Below are 19692 nucleotides of genomic sequence, written 5' to 3'. Positions count from 1 at the left end.
CTCGACAAGAGTAAGTCTGGGCGGTCAAGGGTTAGTGCCAAGGTGTTAGCGCGATGCAAGCGGGGGAATTTAAATCGTTCGATCGATTGGCCGAAAGGGAAGTCGTGTATTGTGTACCATACCTTGAAAGCGGCTCGGGTGCTGGATGAAATCTACAGTTAGTTCAGGTTCAGGCCCTACGAAAACGTGGTGTTCAGGGCTTCCACGAGTTAATTAAGAGCCAGCGCACAGCCACTACGCTTGGATCTAATTAGCACCAATAACGTTGTCGAACCGAGCTTCCTCAGTCCGTGTGGCCACCAATCATCATAATATCACAAAATCCAGGGTGGTAGCATTAAAACGTCTATCGTACCTGTACTTAGCATCAAATAAAAGTCTGGTTGGCTGAGATACACGTGTATTGGTACACTCCTTGTTGGGGTAGATGTGTCTGTTTGAGAATTTCAAAAATCATAATGAGGCCCGATTAATCGTGAGAGAATGACAAGACTACTACCACTATGTACGGGTACGCAAGTAGCATAGCCAGGAACGAGAGGTTGAGTTTACATTTACAACACAGCTGATGGACCCCATGGCACGATGACATCTGCATGAGATAGGGCTTCAGGTTTCTGGGTTAAAGCTCCTCGGCTTTTCTAAAGCGTGGTAGCTGGGGTATATGACTTACCGATGTGCGGATATATATGGATGGTGTTCCGAGGATGAAGATGGATGACCCAAGATTGCTTGCTAAACTTATCCAAGGCTTGTAAAATCCTATATTCAATAGAGATAACTTCTTCCTATTCTATAGTGGCGCTAGCATAATCAGACAGTTTATCAAAACAATGCCATGCTGTATGTTCAGCATGCGCTTACCCACCTAGATTGTGTTTGGAGGACATGCTCTTCTCTGTTGATTTTATTTGTCATTGGTGGCGTGCCTTTTGAGGGGTGTGTTCTAATGTGCCTTTGTGGAGTTTTGTGTTGACGTATTTAAAGCAAAAATCTGGGCAAATGGTTGGGAGGGGGGGGATGGGCACTGAACACTATCTATAAACACAAAACACATTGCTTGAGATACTTGCTTCCAGGGTAGTTATTGATATTTGCCAATTTTGCCAAATGTTTCAAGAAATGTATGCTGGCTGGTCTCCCAGTATGAAAGTATAGTAGAAAGATAGTCCTTCTTGCAAATCAATAGGCAGGATTGTTCCATGTATATATTCAAGGTGTTGTAAACACAATCAATACCAAGGGAATTTATTCCCATTTTCTCAATTTTAAACAAAGGCAATTGGACCACATTTTCAATCACGTGACTTCAGCGCTTACACCATACACAAAGCGCCAAGCCACATCCCCACCTGTGCTTAATCAGCATATGTAGCCACCTCCACCTATGACGTCATCATGACACGTCAGTGACACATATGCATGAGTAAGGCCAACTGCAGAGCAGGGTTCTTATTTGATACAGTATTTGCATATGTTGTATTTGTAATTAGTTCTGTCTTGTAATATATAAGGAGGCCAACCAACCATGGTAACACCCAGGTCAATTACCTCTTGTTGCATCTCTACATTGTACAAGGGCCTTATTGCCCAGTAACTACTTAGTTGTATTGTCCACACTGCCTTAAGCAGCTTCTGCATTGTACTTACATAGTCCGCCATTGCCCTTACAGCCTTGGTCACTGTAGTATAGCTGGTTGTTGTTGTAGGTAGCTTGCACACTGCCTTAAGCGGTTTTTACTTAGATACACTTGGCTGCAAGCGCCCACCTCCTTGACGTCCTTACAGATGTCTAGGACACAAGGTAATGATATCCTAGACTTTGGGTAGTGTTGATAATCATGCACCTTAGTGGCAGTATTTATGTGCTGCAGAAATTATACAAAATAAGACTGAGCATTATGGGGTTGCAGCTATGCCAGGAATGCAGACAAAGATGTGAATATAGGGTAATTATAACATATTGTTGTACCAAACCTGTCCTAGACTTGTTCTGGGATGGTGTTATGGATATGACATTTCTTCAATAATCTGTACTTATTTTATTAATTACACTAGTAATCTTACAGTAAACAAATGAGATAAAGATGCAAACTAAGGTTTTCAAGGTCCCTCTATCCAATAGTGACCTTTACAAAACCTACAAACCTCAGGAATACCCTCAATATGCAATGCCTTTTGCATATATGCTGTTTTCTCACTCATTTAAATATATATAAGTTCAGCTGAGTAGATAAACAGTAACAAGTAATATTTCTCTTGTTTGTAGTATTTATTATTCAAGATTCTATCTTGTGGCTACACACAGAAATATTCAGGGTCCCCCCTGTCACATAGGCAAGTGCTCCAGCGCTTAATCAGCGCTTAAGCGCCGACGCACTAAATGCGCCTTTTCTCCATCACCTGGGCATCTCACACTGCCAAATCGCTTGCGCTTAGGTGCGCCTGTTTGTGCGCTCCAGAGCGCTGGGTCAAACTCCCAAAACGGACTACATTTGGCAGAGTTATGCCCCATTTACTGTAAGTACCCAATGTAGCAGTATCTGTCCTAGACGTCCTTAAGGGCTGTCCAGGTAGCGGGCGCTTGTGGCCATATAGGACTAAGTAAACCGCGTAAGGCGGTGGGGGTGCTACCTACAACAACTAACTATCTAAGTACAACAACCAGGGCCCTAGTGGCAATGGCAAGCTATGTATCTACAATGAGAGAGTTGCTTAAGGTAACAAGTACAAGTGGAGGTATCTAAGTAGTTACTGGCCTAAGGCCTTGTACAATTGGGGGATGCAACAAGAGGTAATCAACCTGGGTGTTACCATGGTTGGTGTGCCTCCTTATATATTCTAAGTAGCTACTAATTACAAATACAATACATCAAATATGTAATCCAATAAGAACCCTGCTCCGCAGTTGGCCTTACTCATGCATATGTGTTACTGACATGTCATGATGATGTCATAGGTGGAGGTGGCTATGTATGATGAGTAAGCGCAAAGGGGGACGTGGCTTGGCGCTTAGCATATGATATAAGCGCCGAAGTCACGTGATCAAAAATGTAGTCCGTTTGCCTTTGTTTAAATTCAAGAAATTGGGAATAAATTCCCTGGTATCGATTGTGTCTACAACACTGCCCCCCCTCTAAGGGCCTTGGTGGCGCCAAGGGCCTTCTTCTTCATGTCTTCCTTGTATTTCTTCAAAATTTTTTCCGCATTTTTCAAATTTTCCCAAGGTTCCCACGTGTTTTCCTCAGAGCCATAGCCCTTCCATTTGACTTGGAAGAACCATTTTCCGTTTTGTTCCTTGGCGTCCGTTATTCCCTCAACTTTGTATTCTTCCTCCCCATCCATGGTGACTGGTGGTGGACGTTTTTCAAAGGCACGTTTGTTATCCCTTTTAACTTTTGACAGTAATCCCACGTAGAACACATTGTGAATATGCATTGTTGGGGGGAGTTTGAGCCAGTAAGCACGGTTGGAGATCTTTTCAATGATTTTGAATGGCCCTAAGCGTTGTTCTGTTAGCTTAGGACTTAGAGTCTTGAGGTTGACGTTTTTGGCGTCCAGCCATGCTTCCTCTCCAATTTCAAACTCTAAGGGGCTTCCTGATTCCCTGGCAACCATTTGTGTTTTGGATTGCCAAAGAGCAGCCTCAACTTCCCTCCATTGTTCTTCCATTGCTACGGCAAGGTCATTGGCTTCTGGTACGTCTGTTGGGACATTGGACAGTGTCAAAGTGGGTTCCCAGCCATATAGGGCTTTGAACGGTGTTTTCCCTGTACTGCTATGTACCATGTTGTTGTACACAAATTCTGCCATAGGAAGCCATTTGGTCCAGTCCCTCTGGTTAACCCCTGAGTATGCTCTAAGGAAATGTTCTATTGAGGGGTTTACCTGTTCCGTCTGGCCGTTGCTCTGAGGGTGATATGCTGAAGAGAAGTGGGGGTCTATTCCCAGGCGTTTGTATAATGCCTTCAGGAACCTGTTATTGAAAACCCTTCCCCTATCCAAGACTGTTTTTTCAGGCATCCCATGTTGTTTCCACACGTGTTCCAGGAACAATTCCGCTAGTTTGGGTGCCTTGAGCTTCTTGGAGCATTTGACAAAAATCCCATACTTGGTGAAACTATCAACAATGACCAGGATTGAATCGCAATTTCCATCCCTGGGCAGATCCACTATCATGTTGTAGGATACGTGTTGCCATGGTCTGCTAGGGAGCTCAAGGGGTTGGGGCGGTATTGACACGTATTTGGGCTTCCTTATCCGTTGACAAGTTTCACAGGAGTCCACATGCCAGTATGTGTTGGCACGGATCCAGGGCCAGTAATAATCCCTTGATACCAACTCCAGGGTTTGTTGTCTTCCTGGATGTCCTGCCAAGGGGCTGTCATGGAAGATGTGGAGTAAGTCCATTCTTAGTGTTCTGACATCAGGGACTACAATTTGTCCTTGGTAGAAGAGGAGTCCAGCCTCCATTTGGTAATCCTTGAAGGCGCGTTTCACGGATGGGGGTGCTTTAGACTTGTTCTGGAGGAATTGTAATATTTCCTCCAGTGATTCATCCTGGTCTAGGGCGGCCTTGATTTGGCGTTGGAGTTCCTTCTTGGGGGTTACCAAGGCTACGTTGGCAAATACGGGGTTAGGGAGCATGGTCTGGTTGGCGGGTGGAATGTTGGCGTGGTCAGAGCGTTGTGATAGAGTGTCAGGTTTTCCGGATTGTTTCCCCGGGCGGTAGACAATTTGGAAGTTATATCCGGCTAGCAGTAGGTGCCATCTGGCATGGCAGCGGTTGAATGTTTGGGATTCCTTCCAGTATTCCAGGTTGCAATGGTCAGTGAATACCGTAATGGGGTGCTCTGTTCCTTCCAGGAAGATGCGCCAGTACTCAAAAGAACGTATGATGGCAAGCAGCTCTTTGTCATGTGTGTCATAGTTCTGCTTGGCTCCCTTGAATGATTCCAATAAGAAGCCTAGTGGGTGTAAGCGCCTGTCTTCCTGTTGTTGGCTGAGTATGGATCCCAAGGCTGCTCTGGAGGCGTCCGTCTCAAGGAAGTAAGGTTTCAAAGGGTCTGCATGGCAAAGAACCAGGGAATTGGTGATGGCGTTCTTCAATCCTTGGAATGCTTCCTGCTCCTTTGCATCCCATTTCCAGGGCGTGTCTTTCTTGACCAGGTTATGTAGGGGTCTAGCAATGTGACTGAAGTTGGCAACAAAGCGCCGGAGGAAATTGGCAAAGCCAAGGAAGGATTGCACTTCCTTGACCTTGGTGGGCGTGGGCCATTCCTGAACTGCCTGGATCTTGAGCTTGTCCAGGCTGAAACCTTTATCCAACACAATAATTCCCAGGTATTCTACAGCTGTAACGTGGAACGTGCATTTTGACGCTTTGCAGAATAATTGGTTTTCCTTTAACCAACGTAAGACCTCATGGACGTGTTGGGTGTGGGTTGCGTCATCCTTTGAGTAGATTAGGATGTCATCAAGGTAGATGATGACGCATACATCCAATAAATCCTTGAACAATTTGTTCATGAAGTGTTGGAAAGCCGCAGGTGCATTAGTCAGGCCAAAGGTCATAACCAGGGACTTGTATAGACTGTATTTAGTGCAGAAAGCCGTCTTCCATTTGTCACCTTCCTTCACCTGGACGTTGTTGTAACCCCATCTTAGGTCTAGCTTAGTGAAAATCTTGGCACCGTGGAGCTGGGCCATGAGATCATCTGGGCGGGGCAACGGATAAACATTTTTCTTTGTCCGGTTATTCAAGCAACGGTAATCAACTACCAGGCGGCAGGAGCCGTCCTTCTTTGGAACAAACATGACAGGGGAGCTGATTGAGGATTTGCTGGGGTGGATCTTCCTGGCTTTTAATTTGTCCCAGAGCCAGTCTTTGAGTGTGGCGGACTTGGCATCTGTCATACTGTACAGGGGGGAGTTGAGAGGTCCTTCCTTGGTAAGTTCAATCCCAATGTTGTAATGCCTATGGGGAGGGAGCTTATTGAATTCTTCTTCTCCAAACACCTTGGCATATTGGTGATATTTGGAGGGTACTCCTTCAAGGGGATTTTGGTCAGTGTCCTAGACGTCCGTTAGGGCGTCGAGGGGGATGGCGCTTGTGGCCGCAATGTACAAAAGGAGAAAGTCGCATAAGGCAACAATGGATCTAACTACGGCAACAAGCAGCTATCCTACAACGACAAGACTGCTTAAGGCGGTGACAAGCTATCTAAGTACAACGACAAAGCCGCTTAAGGTGGTGTAGACTATCTGAGTGGTTAACTAAGTAATTACTGGGCTGTAGGGCCCTTGTACACTGAGTGGGATGCAACAAGAGGTAATTGACCTGGGTGTTACCATGGTTGGTTGGCCTCCTTATATATTACAGAGCTATCCAATTACAAATACACTTATATGCAATACTGTATCAAATAAGAACCCCGCTCCGCAGTTGGCCTTACTCATGCATATGTGTCACTGACGTGTCATGATGACGTTATAGGTGGAGGTGGCTACGTATGCTGATTAAGCGCGGATGGGGACATGGCTTGGCGCTTAGTGTATGATATAAGCGCCGAAGTCACGTGATTGAAAATGTCGTCCGTTTGCCTTTGTTTAAAACCAAGAAAATGGGAATAAATTCCCTGGTATTGATTGTGTCTACAACACTGCCCCCCCTCTAAGGGCTTTGGCAGCGCCAAGGGCCTTTTCCTTCATTTCTTTTTCAAATTTTTTCAGGGTTTTCTCGGCGTTTTTGAGGTTTTCCCTTGGTTCCCAGGTATTTTCCTCTGATCCATAGCCTTTCCATTTAACCCTAAAAAACCATTGCCTGTTCCTTTTTTCCATGCCTGTGATCCCTTCTACCTCATATTCCTCCTCTCCGTCCACGGTGACTGGAGGTGGCTGGTTTTCAAATGTGCGTTTGTCATCTCTTTTCACTTTTGACAGTAGTCCCATGTAAAATATGTTGTGGATGCGCATGGTTGGTGGGAGTTCAAGTCTGTAAGCGCAATTGGAGATTTTCTTGGTGATCTTGAATGGCCCTAAGCGCCGTTCTGTTAGTTTGGGGCTTAGAGTCTTCAAGTTGACATTTTTGGCGTCAAGCCATACTTCTTCTCCAATTTCAAACTCCGTTGGACTCCCGTCTTCTCCAGCTGTCATTTGTTGCTTAGATTGCTGGAGAGCAGATTCTACTTCCTTCCATTGTGCTTCCATGGTCTGGGCCAGATTGTCTGCTTCTGGGACGTCTGTTGGTACGTTGGATGGTGTCAGGGTGGGTTCCCACCCATATAAGGCCTTGAAGGGAGTCTTGCCCGTGCTGCTATGTACGGCGTTGTTATAGGCAAACTCTGCCATGGGGAGCCATTTGGTCCAGTCCCTTTGGTTGACCCCTGAGTATGCTCTAAGGAAGTGTTCAATGGAGGGGTTCACTTGTTCTGTTTGGCCGTTGCTTTGAGGGTGGTATGCCAATGAGAAGTGCGGGTCAATTCCTAGGCGTTTGTAAAGAGCCCATAGGAATTTATTATTGAAGACCCTTCCTCTATCCGATATTGTCTTTTCTGGCATTCCATGGTGTTTCCATACGTGTTCCAGGAACAGCTCCACTAGCTTGGGTGCTTTCAGTTTTTTGGAGCATTTGACAAAGACCCCATATTTGGTGAAGCTGTCTACTATGACCAGGATGGAGTCGTGGTTCCCGTCCTTTGGTAAGTCTACAATCATATCATAGGAGACGTGTTGCCATGGTCTAGATGGGAGTTCAAGCGGCTGCGGAGGGATTGGAGCGTACTTTGGTTTCCTGATTTGTTGGCAGGTTTCACAGGAATCCATGTGCCAATACGTTTCTGCGCGGATACCTGGCCAGTAGTAGTTACGTGACACTAGTTCCAAGGTTTGTTGCCTACCCAGGTGACCTGCTAGTGGGCTGTCGTGGAAGATGCAGAGCAAGTCTGTCCTTAGTGGGCCCACATCAGGTACCACAATACGCCCCTGGTAGAACAGCAATCCAGCTTCCATTTTGTAGTCTTTAAACGCGCGTTTGATTGAGGGCGGGGCTTTAGACTTGTTCTGCAGGAATTGGAGGATTTCTTCCAGGGACTCATCTTGATCCAGAGATGACTCAATTTGGCGTTGTAGCTCTTTCTTGGGCGTAACTAGGGCAGTGTTGGCAAAGACAGGGTCCAGTAGCATGGTCTGGTTGGCAGGGGGGACATTGGCGTGATTGGATCAACGGGACAAGGCATCTGGTTTATCGGACTGTTTACCTGGGCAGTACACAATCTGGAAGTTATACCCGGCAAGTAGTAGGTGCCATCTGGCGTGGCGGCAATTGAACGTTTGGGATTCCTTCCAGTATTCCAAGTTCTGGTGATCCGTGAAGACGGTTATGGGGTGTGCAGTTCCCTCCAGGAAGATGCGCCAATACTCAAAGGAATGGATGATTGCTAGAAGCTCCTTATTGTGTGTGTTGTAGTTCTGCTTGGCGCCTTTGAAGGATTCTGACAGAAAACCTAGTGGGTGGAGGCGGCCGTCTTCCTGGCGTTGGCTGAGTATAGAACCTAGTGCTGCACCTGATGCGTCTGTCTCTAGGAAGTAAGGTTTGGTAGGATTGGCATGGCATAGTACCGGGGCGTTAGTGATTGCGTTCTTTAGGCCCTGAAAAGCTTCTTGTTCCCTTGAGTTCCATTGCCATGGGGTGTCTTTCTTGACCAGGTTATGTAATGGCCTGGCCATGTGGCTAAAGTTGGCAACAAAACAACAAAGGAAGTTGGCAAACCCTAGGAACAACTGAACTTCTTTAACCTTAGTAGGTACCAGCCATTCTTGTACCGCCTGGATTTTGAGCTTATCCAGGCTAAAACCCTTGTCCAAAACAATGATTCCTAGGTATTCCACAGAGGTGACGTGGAACGTGCATTTGGACGCCTTGCAGAACAGTTGGTTTTCCATTAGCCGCTTCAGAACCTTGTGGACGTGTTGCGTGTGGGATGCGTCATCCTTAGAGTATATCAGGATGTCATCAAGGTAAATGATGACGCATACATCCAGCAAATCCTTGAATAGTTTGTTCATAAAATGCTGGAAGGCGGCAGGGGCGTTTGTCAAACCAAATGTCATAACCAGGGATTTGTAGAGACCGTACTTGGTTTGGAATGCAGTCTTCCATTTGTCACCTTCTTTTACCCGCACGTTGTTGTAACCCCATTGTAAGTCTAGTTTAGTAAAGACCTTGGTACCACAGAGCTGGGCCATGAGGTCATCTGGACGGGGAAGCAGGTAAATGTTTTTTTTGGTGCAATTGTTAAGGCGATGATAGTCAACAACCAAACAGCGGGATCTGTCCTTTTTGGGTACAAACATTACGGGGGAGCTGATAGAAGACTTGCTGGGGTGGATTTTGCCTGCCTTGAGTTCGTCCCTGAGCCAATCCTTGAGTGTAGCGGATTCCGCGTCAGTCATGCTGTATAGTGGAGAGTTCAAGGGGCCTTCTTCTGTTAGCTCAATCCCAATGTTGTAATGCTGGTGCGGGGGAAGCTTATTGAATTCTTCCTCCCCAAATACCTTGGCATATTGATGGTATTTGGAGGGGATTCCTTCAAGGGGATTTTGATCAGCTTCCTCTTCTTCAGCAATGGTCACGTGTTCTGGTGGTGCATGGGGAAAGGAGAGGGTACGTTGGTTCCAATCAATCTCTGGGTTATGAGCATCTAACCATTTCAATCCCAAGATGGCGGCGTGAGACCCTGTGTTGCAAATTAAGAAGGTCTCAGTCATACGTTTGCCATCAAAGGAGAAGGTTAGATTAGCCTTTTTCCAGATTTTTCCGGCCTGGGGGCTTGACCCATCAAGCATAGTAACGGTGCGGGGTACGGGGAGGTCTATAAGGGGGAGGCATAGTGCCTCAGCTGTGCGTGGGTGTAGGAATGAGGATGTGGCGCCTGAGTCAATCAGGACTTCTAGAGGTTCCGCTTTCTTTTCTGGCTGGATTGAAATTGTAAAGAGGGGGGCGTGTCTATTGGTACTATCAGATATATTACAAATTTTGAGATTACAGCCAGAGTCCTTGGGGTCCTTGCGCGCGGCAGCAGGTACCCTTAGTCTTTTCCCAATTCAGGTCCAGACTCTTTGCCAATTTTGGCGGATTCCTTAGCCTTCCCCTTTTCCTCAATAGGGGTGGCTTTCCAGCCCGTGCGGCATTCCGCAAACTTGTGGCCCATTTTGCCGCATTTGATGCAGGCGCCAGCGGCACGGCGGCAATTTCTTTCTTCTTCCAACACAAAGTTGGGGTCGTCGGAGAGTTTCTTTGAACCAGTGGTTGACTGGCTGGTACTCGTCCCCCTTGCGGGGTTCTGTGGTTTGCTAGACTTATTGTCCCTTGGTGGGTGGCTAGCACGCTCTTCACGGAGAGCATTGTTGATGATGAGTGCTGCATTTTGCAGCTCAAGGAGTGTACAGGGCTGGTGTTTGCGGGTTGCAATTTGTTGGCTGACCTCCCAATGGAGGCCACGGGCAAATTGGCCTTTAAGGGCCGCGTCATTCCAGTCCAGTTCCATGGCTAAGGTTCTGAACTTTGTAATATAGTCCGCGCATGTGCTGGACTGGGTTAGGGTGGTGATTTTCTGCTCAGCGGCCCTTGTGGCATTGGGGTTGCCAAATGCTGCCAAAAACTCTGATTTGAACCCCTCGACCGTTTGTATGATAGCCTGGTGTGATCCAAGCTGGTCAAGGTGTGGGTGGGCCCAGGCCCCAGCGGTATCCTTCATGTTCATCAAGAGGAAGGAGAGGACCTCTTGATTGGTTGGGAACATTTGCAAGTTTAGGCAGGTCCAGGCCAGCATCCGGGTTAGCCACTGTTTTGCCTTGCTCCCTATTTTGCCCGTGTAGGCGTTGGGGTGGTCAACCTTGACCGGAGCGGGGTAGTGGGCTGCTGGAGCCGGTGGGAGAGGGGCAGGCGCTCTGAGTGGGGATTGGAGACGCGGAGATGGAGGGGGAGATGGTGCTTGCGGGGGAGCAGCTCTTCTTGGGGTTGGCTGGTACAAGCCCAATGGAGCTCCAGGCGGTCCTGCCCAAAAGGGAATCCCACTAACCAATCCACTAGGCTTGGTTTTTGGTAGGGGGCATGGCATCTCTTCCACAGCCTTGGTTTGGGGTCCTTTGGGTGTGCAGGGACCATGGAGTTGAAGGGACTTAAGCCCATCCTTGACGACATCAACGGTTTGTGAGATGATTTTGACGTTTGTCTGGGTCTCAACTCCTGCTTCCTTGATCTTGGCAATTTCTTGCTTGAGGCATTTGACTTGGTTAAGGAGGCCAAGGAGGAGCTGTGTGACTCATTCAAGGGATACTTTGCCATATTTGACAGAGGTGGTTGGCGGAAGTGCGGGTTCCAGGTATCCTTGATCGAATGGGGATTGGGCTCAAGAGGCTGTCCTGGAGCGGGTAGCCATGGTTGGTTGTGGGTAGGAGCGGCCAGCGTGTGAGGAGGCCCGCAAAGAAGAGCGCGTGGGGGTACGCAAGGTAATGGTGGGCGAGTGGGAGTGATGGGGGCTAAGTAGCCAAGGGTGCCTATATCAGGACTTATGGGGCGCTTTATTGTTCTGGCGCTAAGAGTCTGCGTCAACCGCCTAGCGTTGGACAGTCCCTACAACTAATCAACAGCCATGAGCGGGCGTGATGTAGAGTGGGCTTTCTGCAAGCAGGTGGATCTGCTGATTGACTCCGCTGACAATTGGTGTGGTGACCAGTGGTATGCAGGCAATAGGGATAGCCTGTCTTATAGCAATTTGCTACTACGTGGGACCAACAGCTCTTTGATTATTCCAGCTGAAAGGGGAGTCTGATCACTTGTTTTTGCTTGTGCTAGTACAGGTATCCTTCTTGGGGGTTGAGGCTTAGTAGTGGTGGGTGCAGAACGGTTTGCAACCAACGTAAGGTTGACTACCTAGTGTCCTAGACGTCTGTTAGGGCGTCAAGGGGGATGGCGCTTGTGGCCGCAATGTACAAAAGGAGAAAGTTGCGTAAGGCAACAATGGATCTAACTATGGCAACAAGCAGCTATCCTACAACAACAAGACCGCTTAAGGCGGTGACAAGCTATCTAAGCACAACGACAAAGCCGCTTAAGGCGGTGTAGACTATCTGAGTGGTTAACTAAGTAATTACTGGGCTGTAGGGCCCTTGTACACTGAGTGGGATGCAACAAGAGGTAATCAACCTGGGTGTTACCATGGTTGGTTGGCCTCCTTATATATTACAGAGCTATCCAATTACAAATACACTTATATGCAATACTGTATCAAATAAGAACCCTGCTCTGCAGTTGGCCTTACTCATGCATATGTGTCACTGATGTGTCATGATGACGTTATAGGTGGAGGTGGCTACGTATGCTGATTAAGCGCGGATGGGGACATGGCTCGGCGCTTAGCGTATGATATAAGCGCCGAAGTCACGTGATTGAAAATGTCGTCCGTTTGCCTTTGTTTAAAACCAAGAAAATGGGAATAAATTCCCTGGTATTGATTGTGTCTACAACAGTCAGCTTCCTCTTCTTTGGCAATGGCCACTTGTTCCAGTGGGATGTGAGGGAAGGATAGGGTGCAGGAGTTCCAATCAATCTCCGGATTGTGAGCGTCCAACCATTTCAATCCTAAGATAGCAGCATGAGACCCTGTGTTGTAAATTAAGAAGGTCTCCGTCATTTGTTTGCCATCAAAGGAGAAGGTTAGAACTGCCTTCTTCCAGATTTTGCCGGCCTGGGGGCTTGACCCATTGAGCATGGTAACAGTGCGTGGTGTGGGGAGGTCAATGAGAGGTAGGCGTAGTGCCTTGGCAGTAAGGGGGTTGTCCTAGACGTCTGTAAGGACGTCGAGGGTGCGGGCGCTTGTGGCCGTGTAACTATACAGTAAAACCGCTTATGGCGGTGACAAGGTACCCTACGACGACGAACTAACTAACTACAATGGTTACGCGCTGTAAGGCAGTGACAAGCTACGTATGTACAGTGAGGACGACGCTTAAGGCGTGTATCTAAGTAATCTTACTGGGCTGTAAGGCCCTTGTACAATGTGTGATGCGACAAGAGGTAATCGACCTGGGTGTTACCATGGTCGGTTGGCCTCCTTATATATTACAGAGGCAAGCTATTTACAAATACAACGTGTCAAATACCGTATCAAATAAGAACCCCGCTCCGCAGTCGGCCTTACTCATGCATATGTGTCACTGACGTGTTATTGATGACGTCATAGGTGGCGGTGGCTACGTATGCTGATTAAGCGCGGATGGGGACGTGGCTCGGCGCTTAGCGTATGATATAAGCGCCGAAGTCACGTGACTAGAAATGTCGTCCGTTCGAGTTCGTTTAAATTCGAGAAAATGGGAATAAATTCCCTGGTATCAATTGTGTCTACGACACTGCCCCCCCTCTAAGGGCCTTGGCAGCGCCGAGGGCCTTCTTTTTCATGTCTTTTTCGTATTTTTCCAAAATTTTTTCCGCGTTTCTCAAGTTTTCCCAAGGTTCCCATGTGTTTTCCTCGGACCCGTATCCCTTCCATTTGACTCGGAAGAACCATTTCCCATCCCTTTCTTTGGCATCGGTGATTCCCTCGACCTCGTATTCCTCTTCTCCGTCTATGGTGACTGGCGGCGGGCGGTTCTCAAATGCCCGTTTTTTGTCCCTTTTGACTTTAGACAGGAGTCCTACATAAAAGACGTTGTGGATCCTCATGGTAGGAGGGAGTTCAAGGCGGTACGCGCGGTCGGAGATCTTCTCAATGACTTTGAACGGTCCTAAGCGTTGTTCTGTGAGCTTGGGGCTTAGGGTTTTGAGATTAACGTTTTTAGCATCGAGCCATGCTTCTTCTCCGATCTCAAACTCCGTTGGGTTACCATCTTCCCGGCTACCATTTGTTGCTTAGATTGCCGGAGGGCGGACTCTACCTCTTTCCATTGGGCCTCCATTGTTTGGGCTAGACTGTCTGCTTCTGGGACGTCCGTTGGTACATTGGACGGGGTTAAGGTAGGCTCCCATCCATACAGAGCTTTAAAGGGGGTTCTGCCCGTGCTGCTATGGACGGCGTTGTTATACGCAAACTCCGCCATTGGGAGCCACTTAGTCCAGTCCCGTTGATTGATCCCTGAGTAAGCCCTGAGGAAGTGTTCAATTGAAGGATTGACCCGCTCAGTTTGACCGTCGCTCTGTGGATGATATGCCGATGAAAAATGGGGATCTATCCCTAGGCGCTTGTATAGTGCCCTCAGGAACTTGTTATTGAACACCCTTCCCCTATCAGAGATCGTTTTTTCGGGCATGCCGTGGCGTTTCCACACGTGTTCTAGGAAGAGCTCTGCTAGCTCAGGTGCCTTCAGCTTCTTAGAACATTTGACAAAGATCCCGTACTTGGTGAAGCTGTCTACTATGACCAAGATGGAGTCGTGGTTTCCATCCTTTGGTAGGTCTACGATCATGTCATAGGAGACGTGTTGCCATGGTCTGGATGGGAGCTCGAGCGGCTGTGGGGGAATTGACGCGTATTTGGGTTTCCTGATTCGTTGGCATGTCTCGCAGGAATCCACGTGCCAATACGTATCTGCGCGTATTCCTGGCCAGTAGTAGTTACGTGACACCAGCTCCAAGGTTCGCTGTCTACCAGGGTGTCCGGCCAAGGGGCTATCATGGAATATCCGCAGTAGATCCGTTCTCAGGGTGCCCACATCTGGGACCACAATGCGACCTTGATAGAACAATAACCCGGCTTCCATTTCATAATCTTTGAATGCGCGTTTGATGGAAGGAGGTGCTCTTGATTCGTTCTGGAGGAATTGAAGGATTTCTTCCAGAGACTTGTCTTGGTCTAGAGACTGCTCAATTTGGCGTTGTAGTTCCTTTTCCGGCGTTATCAGGGCAAGGTTGGCAAAGACTGGTTCTGGGAGCATGGATTGAGGTTTGGGAGGAATATCGGCGTGATCCGCTCGTCGTGACAATGCATCTGGTTTCCCGGACTGTTTCCCTGGTCTGTACACGATCTGGAAATTATATCCTGCAAGGAGTAAGTGCCATCGTGCGTGGCGTCGGTTGAAGGTGCAGGATTCTTTCCAGTACTCCAGATTGCGGTGATCGGTAAAAACGGTGATGGGATGCGCGGTGCCTTCCAGGAATATGCGCCAGTACTCAAAGGACCGGATAATTGCCAACAGTTCTTTGTCGTGGGTGTCGTAATTCTGTTCGGCACCTTTGAATGATTCTGACAAAAAACCTAGGGGGTCTAGGCAACCATCTTCCTGGCGTTGACTTAGTATGGAACCTAGTGCTGCGCCGGAGGCATCCGTTTCCAGAAAGTAAGGTTTGGAGGGGTCGGCGTGGCAGAGTACCGGGGCATTGGTGATAGCATCTTTCAGGCCTTGGAATGCTTCTTGCTCCTCCGTGTCCCATTTCCAGGGCGTGTCCTTTTTAACCAAGTTGTGTAACGGCCGGGCCATGTGACTGAAGTTGGCCACAAAGCGGCGTAGGAAGTTTGCAAAACCCAGGAACGATTGTACTTCCTTGACTTTAGTTGGTGTAGGCCATTCCTGAACTGCCTGAATTTTGAGCTTGTCCAGGCTGAATCCCTTGTCTGACACAATTATCCCTAGGTATTCCACTGAGGTGACGTGGAACGAGCATTTAGAAGCTTTGCAAAACAGTTGGTTCTCTAGTAAGCGCCGTAGGACCTCATGAACGTGCTGAGTGTGGGATGCGTCATCCTTTGAGTAAATTAGGATGTCATCTAAGTATATGATGACGCATACGTCCAGTAAGTCTTTGAACAATTCGTTCATGAAGTGTTGAAAGGCGGCAGGGGCGTTTGTTAAACCAAAAGTCATTACCAGGGATTCGTATAGGCCGTACTTGGTGCAGAAAGCCGTTTTCCATTCATCGCCTTCTTTAACTCGGACGTTATTGTAACCCCATTGTAAGTCTAGTTTGGTGAAGACCTTAGCACCACGGAGCTGGGCCATTAGGTCATCGGGACGGGGTAATGGGTACACGTTCTTTTTAGTCCGGTTATTCAGACGGCGGTAATCAACAACCAATTGGCGGGAGCCATCCTTTTTGGGAACAAACATGACAGGGGAACTAATTGAAGATTTGCTGGGACGGATCTTCCCAGCCTTAAGTTCGTCCCTAAGCCAGTCTTTCAACGTAGCGGACTCGGCATCAGTCATGCTATACAAGGGGGAGTTTAGTGGGCCTTCCTCGGTAAGTTCTATCCCAATGTCATAGTGCCTGTGAGGTGGAAGCTTATTGAATTCTTCCTCTCCAAATACTTTAGCGTATTGATGGTACTTGGAGGGTACTCCTTCAAGGGGGTTCTTGTCTGCTTCCTCCTCCTCGGCAATAGTTGCGTGTTCCGGTGGCGTGTGAGGGAAGGAGAGGGTACGGGAGTTCCAATCGATTTCAGGGTTGTGGGCTTCTAACCATTTGATTCCTAGGATGGCGGCGTGTGATCCGGTATTGCAAATCAGGAAGGTTTCCGTCATTTGTTTACCATCAAACAGGAAGGTTAGGTGGGCCTTTTTCCAAATCTTTCCAGCCTGGGGGCTCGACCCATCGAGCATAGTTACGGTACGGGGTTGGGGAAGGTCTATTAGGGGTAAGCGGAGTTTTTCCGCGGTGTGAGGGTGCAGGAACGATGATGTAGCGCCTGAATCTATCAGGACTTCTAATGGGTCCGCTTGTTTCTCTGGCTTGATTGAAATTGTGAAGAGTGGGGAGATTCTATTTCTACTATCGGATATATTACAAATTTCAATGAGCCCAGAGTCCTTGGGGTCCTTGCGCGCGGCAGCAGGTACCCTTACTCTTTTCCCAATTGGTACTTGGAGTCTTCGCCAATTTTGGCGGTTTCCTTGGCTTTCCCCTTGTCCTTGATAGGGGTAGCCTTCCAACCCGTGCGGCATTCCGCAAACTTGTGACCCATTTTGCCGCATTTGATACAGGCGCCAGCGGCGCGGCGGCGATTGCGTTCCTCTTCTGATACAAAGTTGGGGTCGTCAGAGAGTTTCTTCAAACCGGTTGTAGTTTGGCCGGTACTCGTCCCCCTTGCGGGGTTGGGTGTTTTGCTAGACTTATTATCCCTCGGCGGGTGGCTAGCTCGCTCTTTGCGGAGAGCGTTGTCAATGACGAGTGCTGCATTTTGCAGCTCGAGGAGGGTGCGGGGTCGGTGCTCGCGGGTGGCAATCTGGCGGCTGACTTCCCAGTGAAGGCCGCGGGCAAACTGGCCTCGGAGGGCCGCGTCGTTCCAGTCCAGTTCCATGGCTAAGGTTCTGAACTTCGTGATGTAATCCGCGCATGTGCCGGATTGGGTAAGCGTTGTAATTTTCCGCTCAGCGGCCCTTGTGGCGTCAGGGTCGCCAAATGCTGCCAAGAACTCCGTTTTAAATCCTTCAACCGTTTGAATGATGGCCCTATGTGAACCAAGTTGGTCGAGGTGAGGGTGGGCCCAGGCCCCAGCGGTGTCCTTCATGTTCATCAAGAGGAAGGATAGTACCTCTTGGTCGGTGGGGAACATCCGCGAATTGAGGCGGGTCCAGGCCAACATCCGGGTCAGCCACTGCTTTGCTTTGCTCCCTATTTTGCCTGTGTAGGCGTCGGGGTGGTCAACCTTGACCGGAGCGGGATAGGTGGCGACTGGAGCCGGAGGAGGAGGGGCAGCTGTCCCGATTGGGGATCGGAGACGCGGAGATGGAAGGGGAGATGGGACTTGCGGGGGCACTGCTCGGACAGGAGTGGGTTGGGCGAAGGAAGGGAGCCCTCTAGATGGTTCGGGCCAGAACGAGACCCGACTAGCCGATCCAACAGGGTTGACTTTTGATAAGGGGCGTGGCGTTGCTTCCACGGCCGGGGGTTTGTGTCCTCTGGGGTCCGGGGCCCGTGGAGTTGGAGGCTTCTAAGCCCATCCTTGACAGTATTGACGGCTTGAGAGATGTTCTCAAGGTTGGTACGGGCCTCAACCCCTGCTTCTCGGACTTCTTCCACTTTCCGCTCGAGGTGCTCAACTTGGCCGAGGAGGCCAAGGAGGAGGCTTGTAATTCGCTCGAGGGAGACTTCCCCGATTTCAACATAGGGGGTTGCCGGAAGTTGGGGTCCCAACTCCCCTTGATCGATTGGGGAGCAGGTTCGAGAGGTTGGCCGGGAACGGGTTGCCATGGTATGTGTTGGCGGGTAGGAGCGGCCAGCGTGGGAAGAAGCACGGGAGGAGGAGCGAGTGGGAGTGCGCGAGGTAATGGTGGGCGAGTAAGGGGGAGTGAGGGCTGTGTAGCCAGGTAGTGCCTATACCAGGACTTATGAGCGCTTTGTTACGCAAACGCTAAACCTCTGCGTCAAACAACCTAGCGTTGGACAGTAAGTGCCGCTAATTACAGCCGTGGGCGGGCGTAATGTAGGGTCTCGTCTCTGCAAGCGGGTGTATCTGCTGTCTGAGGTTGCTGGTAACAGGTGCGGCGACCGTGGGTATGCGGACGATTAGAACCCGTCTGCCTTATAGCAATTTGGTACTAGGTGGAGCCGACGCTGGTTTGATTATTGACAGCGAAAGGCGAGCTCGATCACCTGTTTTCCCTCGTGCTAGTACAGGGGGTCTTCTCGTTTGTTGTGGCTAAGTGGGTGTGCTTGGTGGGCACGGTTTGCAACCGACTTAAGGTTGATTACCTAGTGTCCTAGACGTCTGTAAGGACGTCAAGGGTGCGGGCGCTTGTGGCCGTGTAACTATACAGTAAAACCGCTTAGGGCGGTGACAAGGTACCCTACGACGACGAACTAACTAACTACAATGGTTACGCGCTGTAAGGCAGTGACGAGCTACGTATGTACAGTGAGGACGACGCTTAAGGCGTGTATCTAAGTAATCTTACTGGGCTGTAAGGCCCTCGTACAATGTGTGATGCGACAAGAGGTAATCGACCTGGGTGTTACCATGGTCGGTTGGCCTCCTTATATATTACAGAGGCAAGCTATTTACAAATACAACGTGTCAAATACCGTATCAAATAAGAACCCCGCTCCGCAGTCGGCCTTACTCATGCATATGTGTCACTGACGTGTTATTGATGACGTCATAGGTGGCGGTGGCTACGTATGCTGATTAAGCGCGGATGGGGACGTGGCTCGGCGCTTAGCGTATGATATAAGCGCCGAAGTCACGTGACTAGAAATGTCGTCCGTTTGAGTTCGTTTAAATTCGAGAAAATGGGAATAAATTCCCTGGTATCAATTGTGTCTACGACAGGGGTGTAGGAAAGATGAGGTGGCGCCTGAATCTATCAGGACTTCTAGTTGTTCTGCTTGTTTCTCTGGCTTGATTGAAATTGTGAAGAGTGGGGATATTCTATTGTTACTATTTGATATGTTACAGATTTCAACAAGTACAGAGTCCTTAGGGTCCTTGCGCGCGGCAGCAGGTACCCTTTGTTGTATGCCAACTGTAAGGTTGGGTACTTGCTAGTGGGCAGGCGCTTACAGCCGTACTACTACTGACAAAGCTTATCTAACTATCTAACTAGGCTATACTGCTGCCACATAAGGTGGACTTCTACTAACTACTGGTGACAATGGGGCCTCAGGCCTGGGAGGTGTGGTGAGTGCAATAAAGGAGTTGACTTCTGTACTACTGGGGGGGCCGGCTACTTAGCTGGCTGAAGGTCCTCCTCAATGGTATG

At 48.9% G+C, this 19692-nt stretch overlaps 5 protein-coding genes across 5 annotated transcripts; all 5 read right to left on the bottom strand.

Annotated features, from left to right (window-relative positions):
* Nucleotides 1-3117: 3117 nt before the first annotated feature.
* On the bottom strand, nucleotides 3118-6145 carry RhiXN_01160 (Retrotransposable element Tf2 protein; the record flags this gene model as incomplete). Its single annotated transcript, XM_043320979.1, has 2 exons — nucleotides 3118-6075; nucleotides 6128-6145. The coding sequence occupies 2 exons, from the start codon at nucleotides 6143-6145 to the stop codon at nucleotides 3118-3120; spliced, it is 2976 nt and encodes a 991-aa protein (XP_043179991.1).
* Nucleotides 6146-6654: 509 nt separating this feature from the next.
* Nucleotides 6655-8184, bottom strand: RhiXN_01159 (Retrotransposable element Tf2 protein; the record flags this gene model as incomplete). The annotated part of the gene is made up of 1 exon (XM_043320978.1): nucleotides 6655-8184. One exon carries the CDS (start codon nucleotides 8182-8184, stop codon nucleotides 6655-6657), a length of 1530 nt encoding a protein of 509 aa, XP_043179990.1.
* Nucleotides 8185-8220: 36 nt separating this feature from the next.
* RhiXN_01158 (Retrotransposable element Tf2 protein) lies at nucleotides 8221-9846 on the bottom strand (the record flags this gene model as incomplete). Its single annotated transcript, XM_043320977.1, has 1 exon — nucleotides 8221-9846. The coding sequence occupies one exon, from the start codon at nucleotides 9844-9846 to the stop codon at nucleotides 8221-8223; it is 1626 nt and encodes a 541-aa protein (XP_043179989.1).
* Nucleotides 9847-10088: 242 nt separating this feature from the next.
* On the bottom strand, nucleotides 10089-12773 carry RhiXN_01157 (Retrotransposon-derived protein PEG10; the record flags this gene model as incomplete). Its single annotated transcript, XM_043320976.1, has 2 exons — nucleotides 10089-11315; nucleotides 12561-12773. The coding sequence occupies 2 exons, from the start codon at nucleotides 12771-12773 to the stop codon at nucleotides 10089-10091; spliced, it is 1440 nt and encodes a 479-aa protein (XP_043179988.1).
* A 629-nt stretch (nucleotides 12774-13402) lies between these two features.
* On the bottom strand, nucleotides 13403-18184 carry RhiXN_01156 (Retrotransposable element Tf2 protein; the record flags this gene model as incomplete). Its single annotated transcript, XM_043320975.1, has 4 exons — nucleotides 13403-13895; nucleotides 13931-16753; nucleotides 16837-17790; nucleotides 17844-18184. 4 exons carry the CDS (start codon nucleotides 18182-18184, stop codon nucleotides 13403-13405), a joined length of 4611 nt encoding a protein of 1536 aa, XP_043179987.1.
* Nucleotides 18185-19692: the final 1508 nt, after the last annotated feature.

This window comes from Rhizoctonia solani, chromosome 4, assembly GCF_016906535.1.
Source record: "Rhizoctonia solani chromosome 4, complete sequence".
Taxonomy (NCBI): Eukaryota; Fungi; Basidiomycota; class Agaricomycetes; order Cantharellales; family Ceratobasidiaceae; genus Rhizoctonia; species Rhizoctonia solani.
The sequence above is the reverse complement of the archived record's forward strand: the minus strand, read 5'-3'. Positions and strand labels throughout refer to the sequence as shown.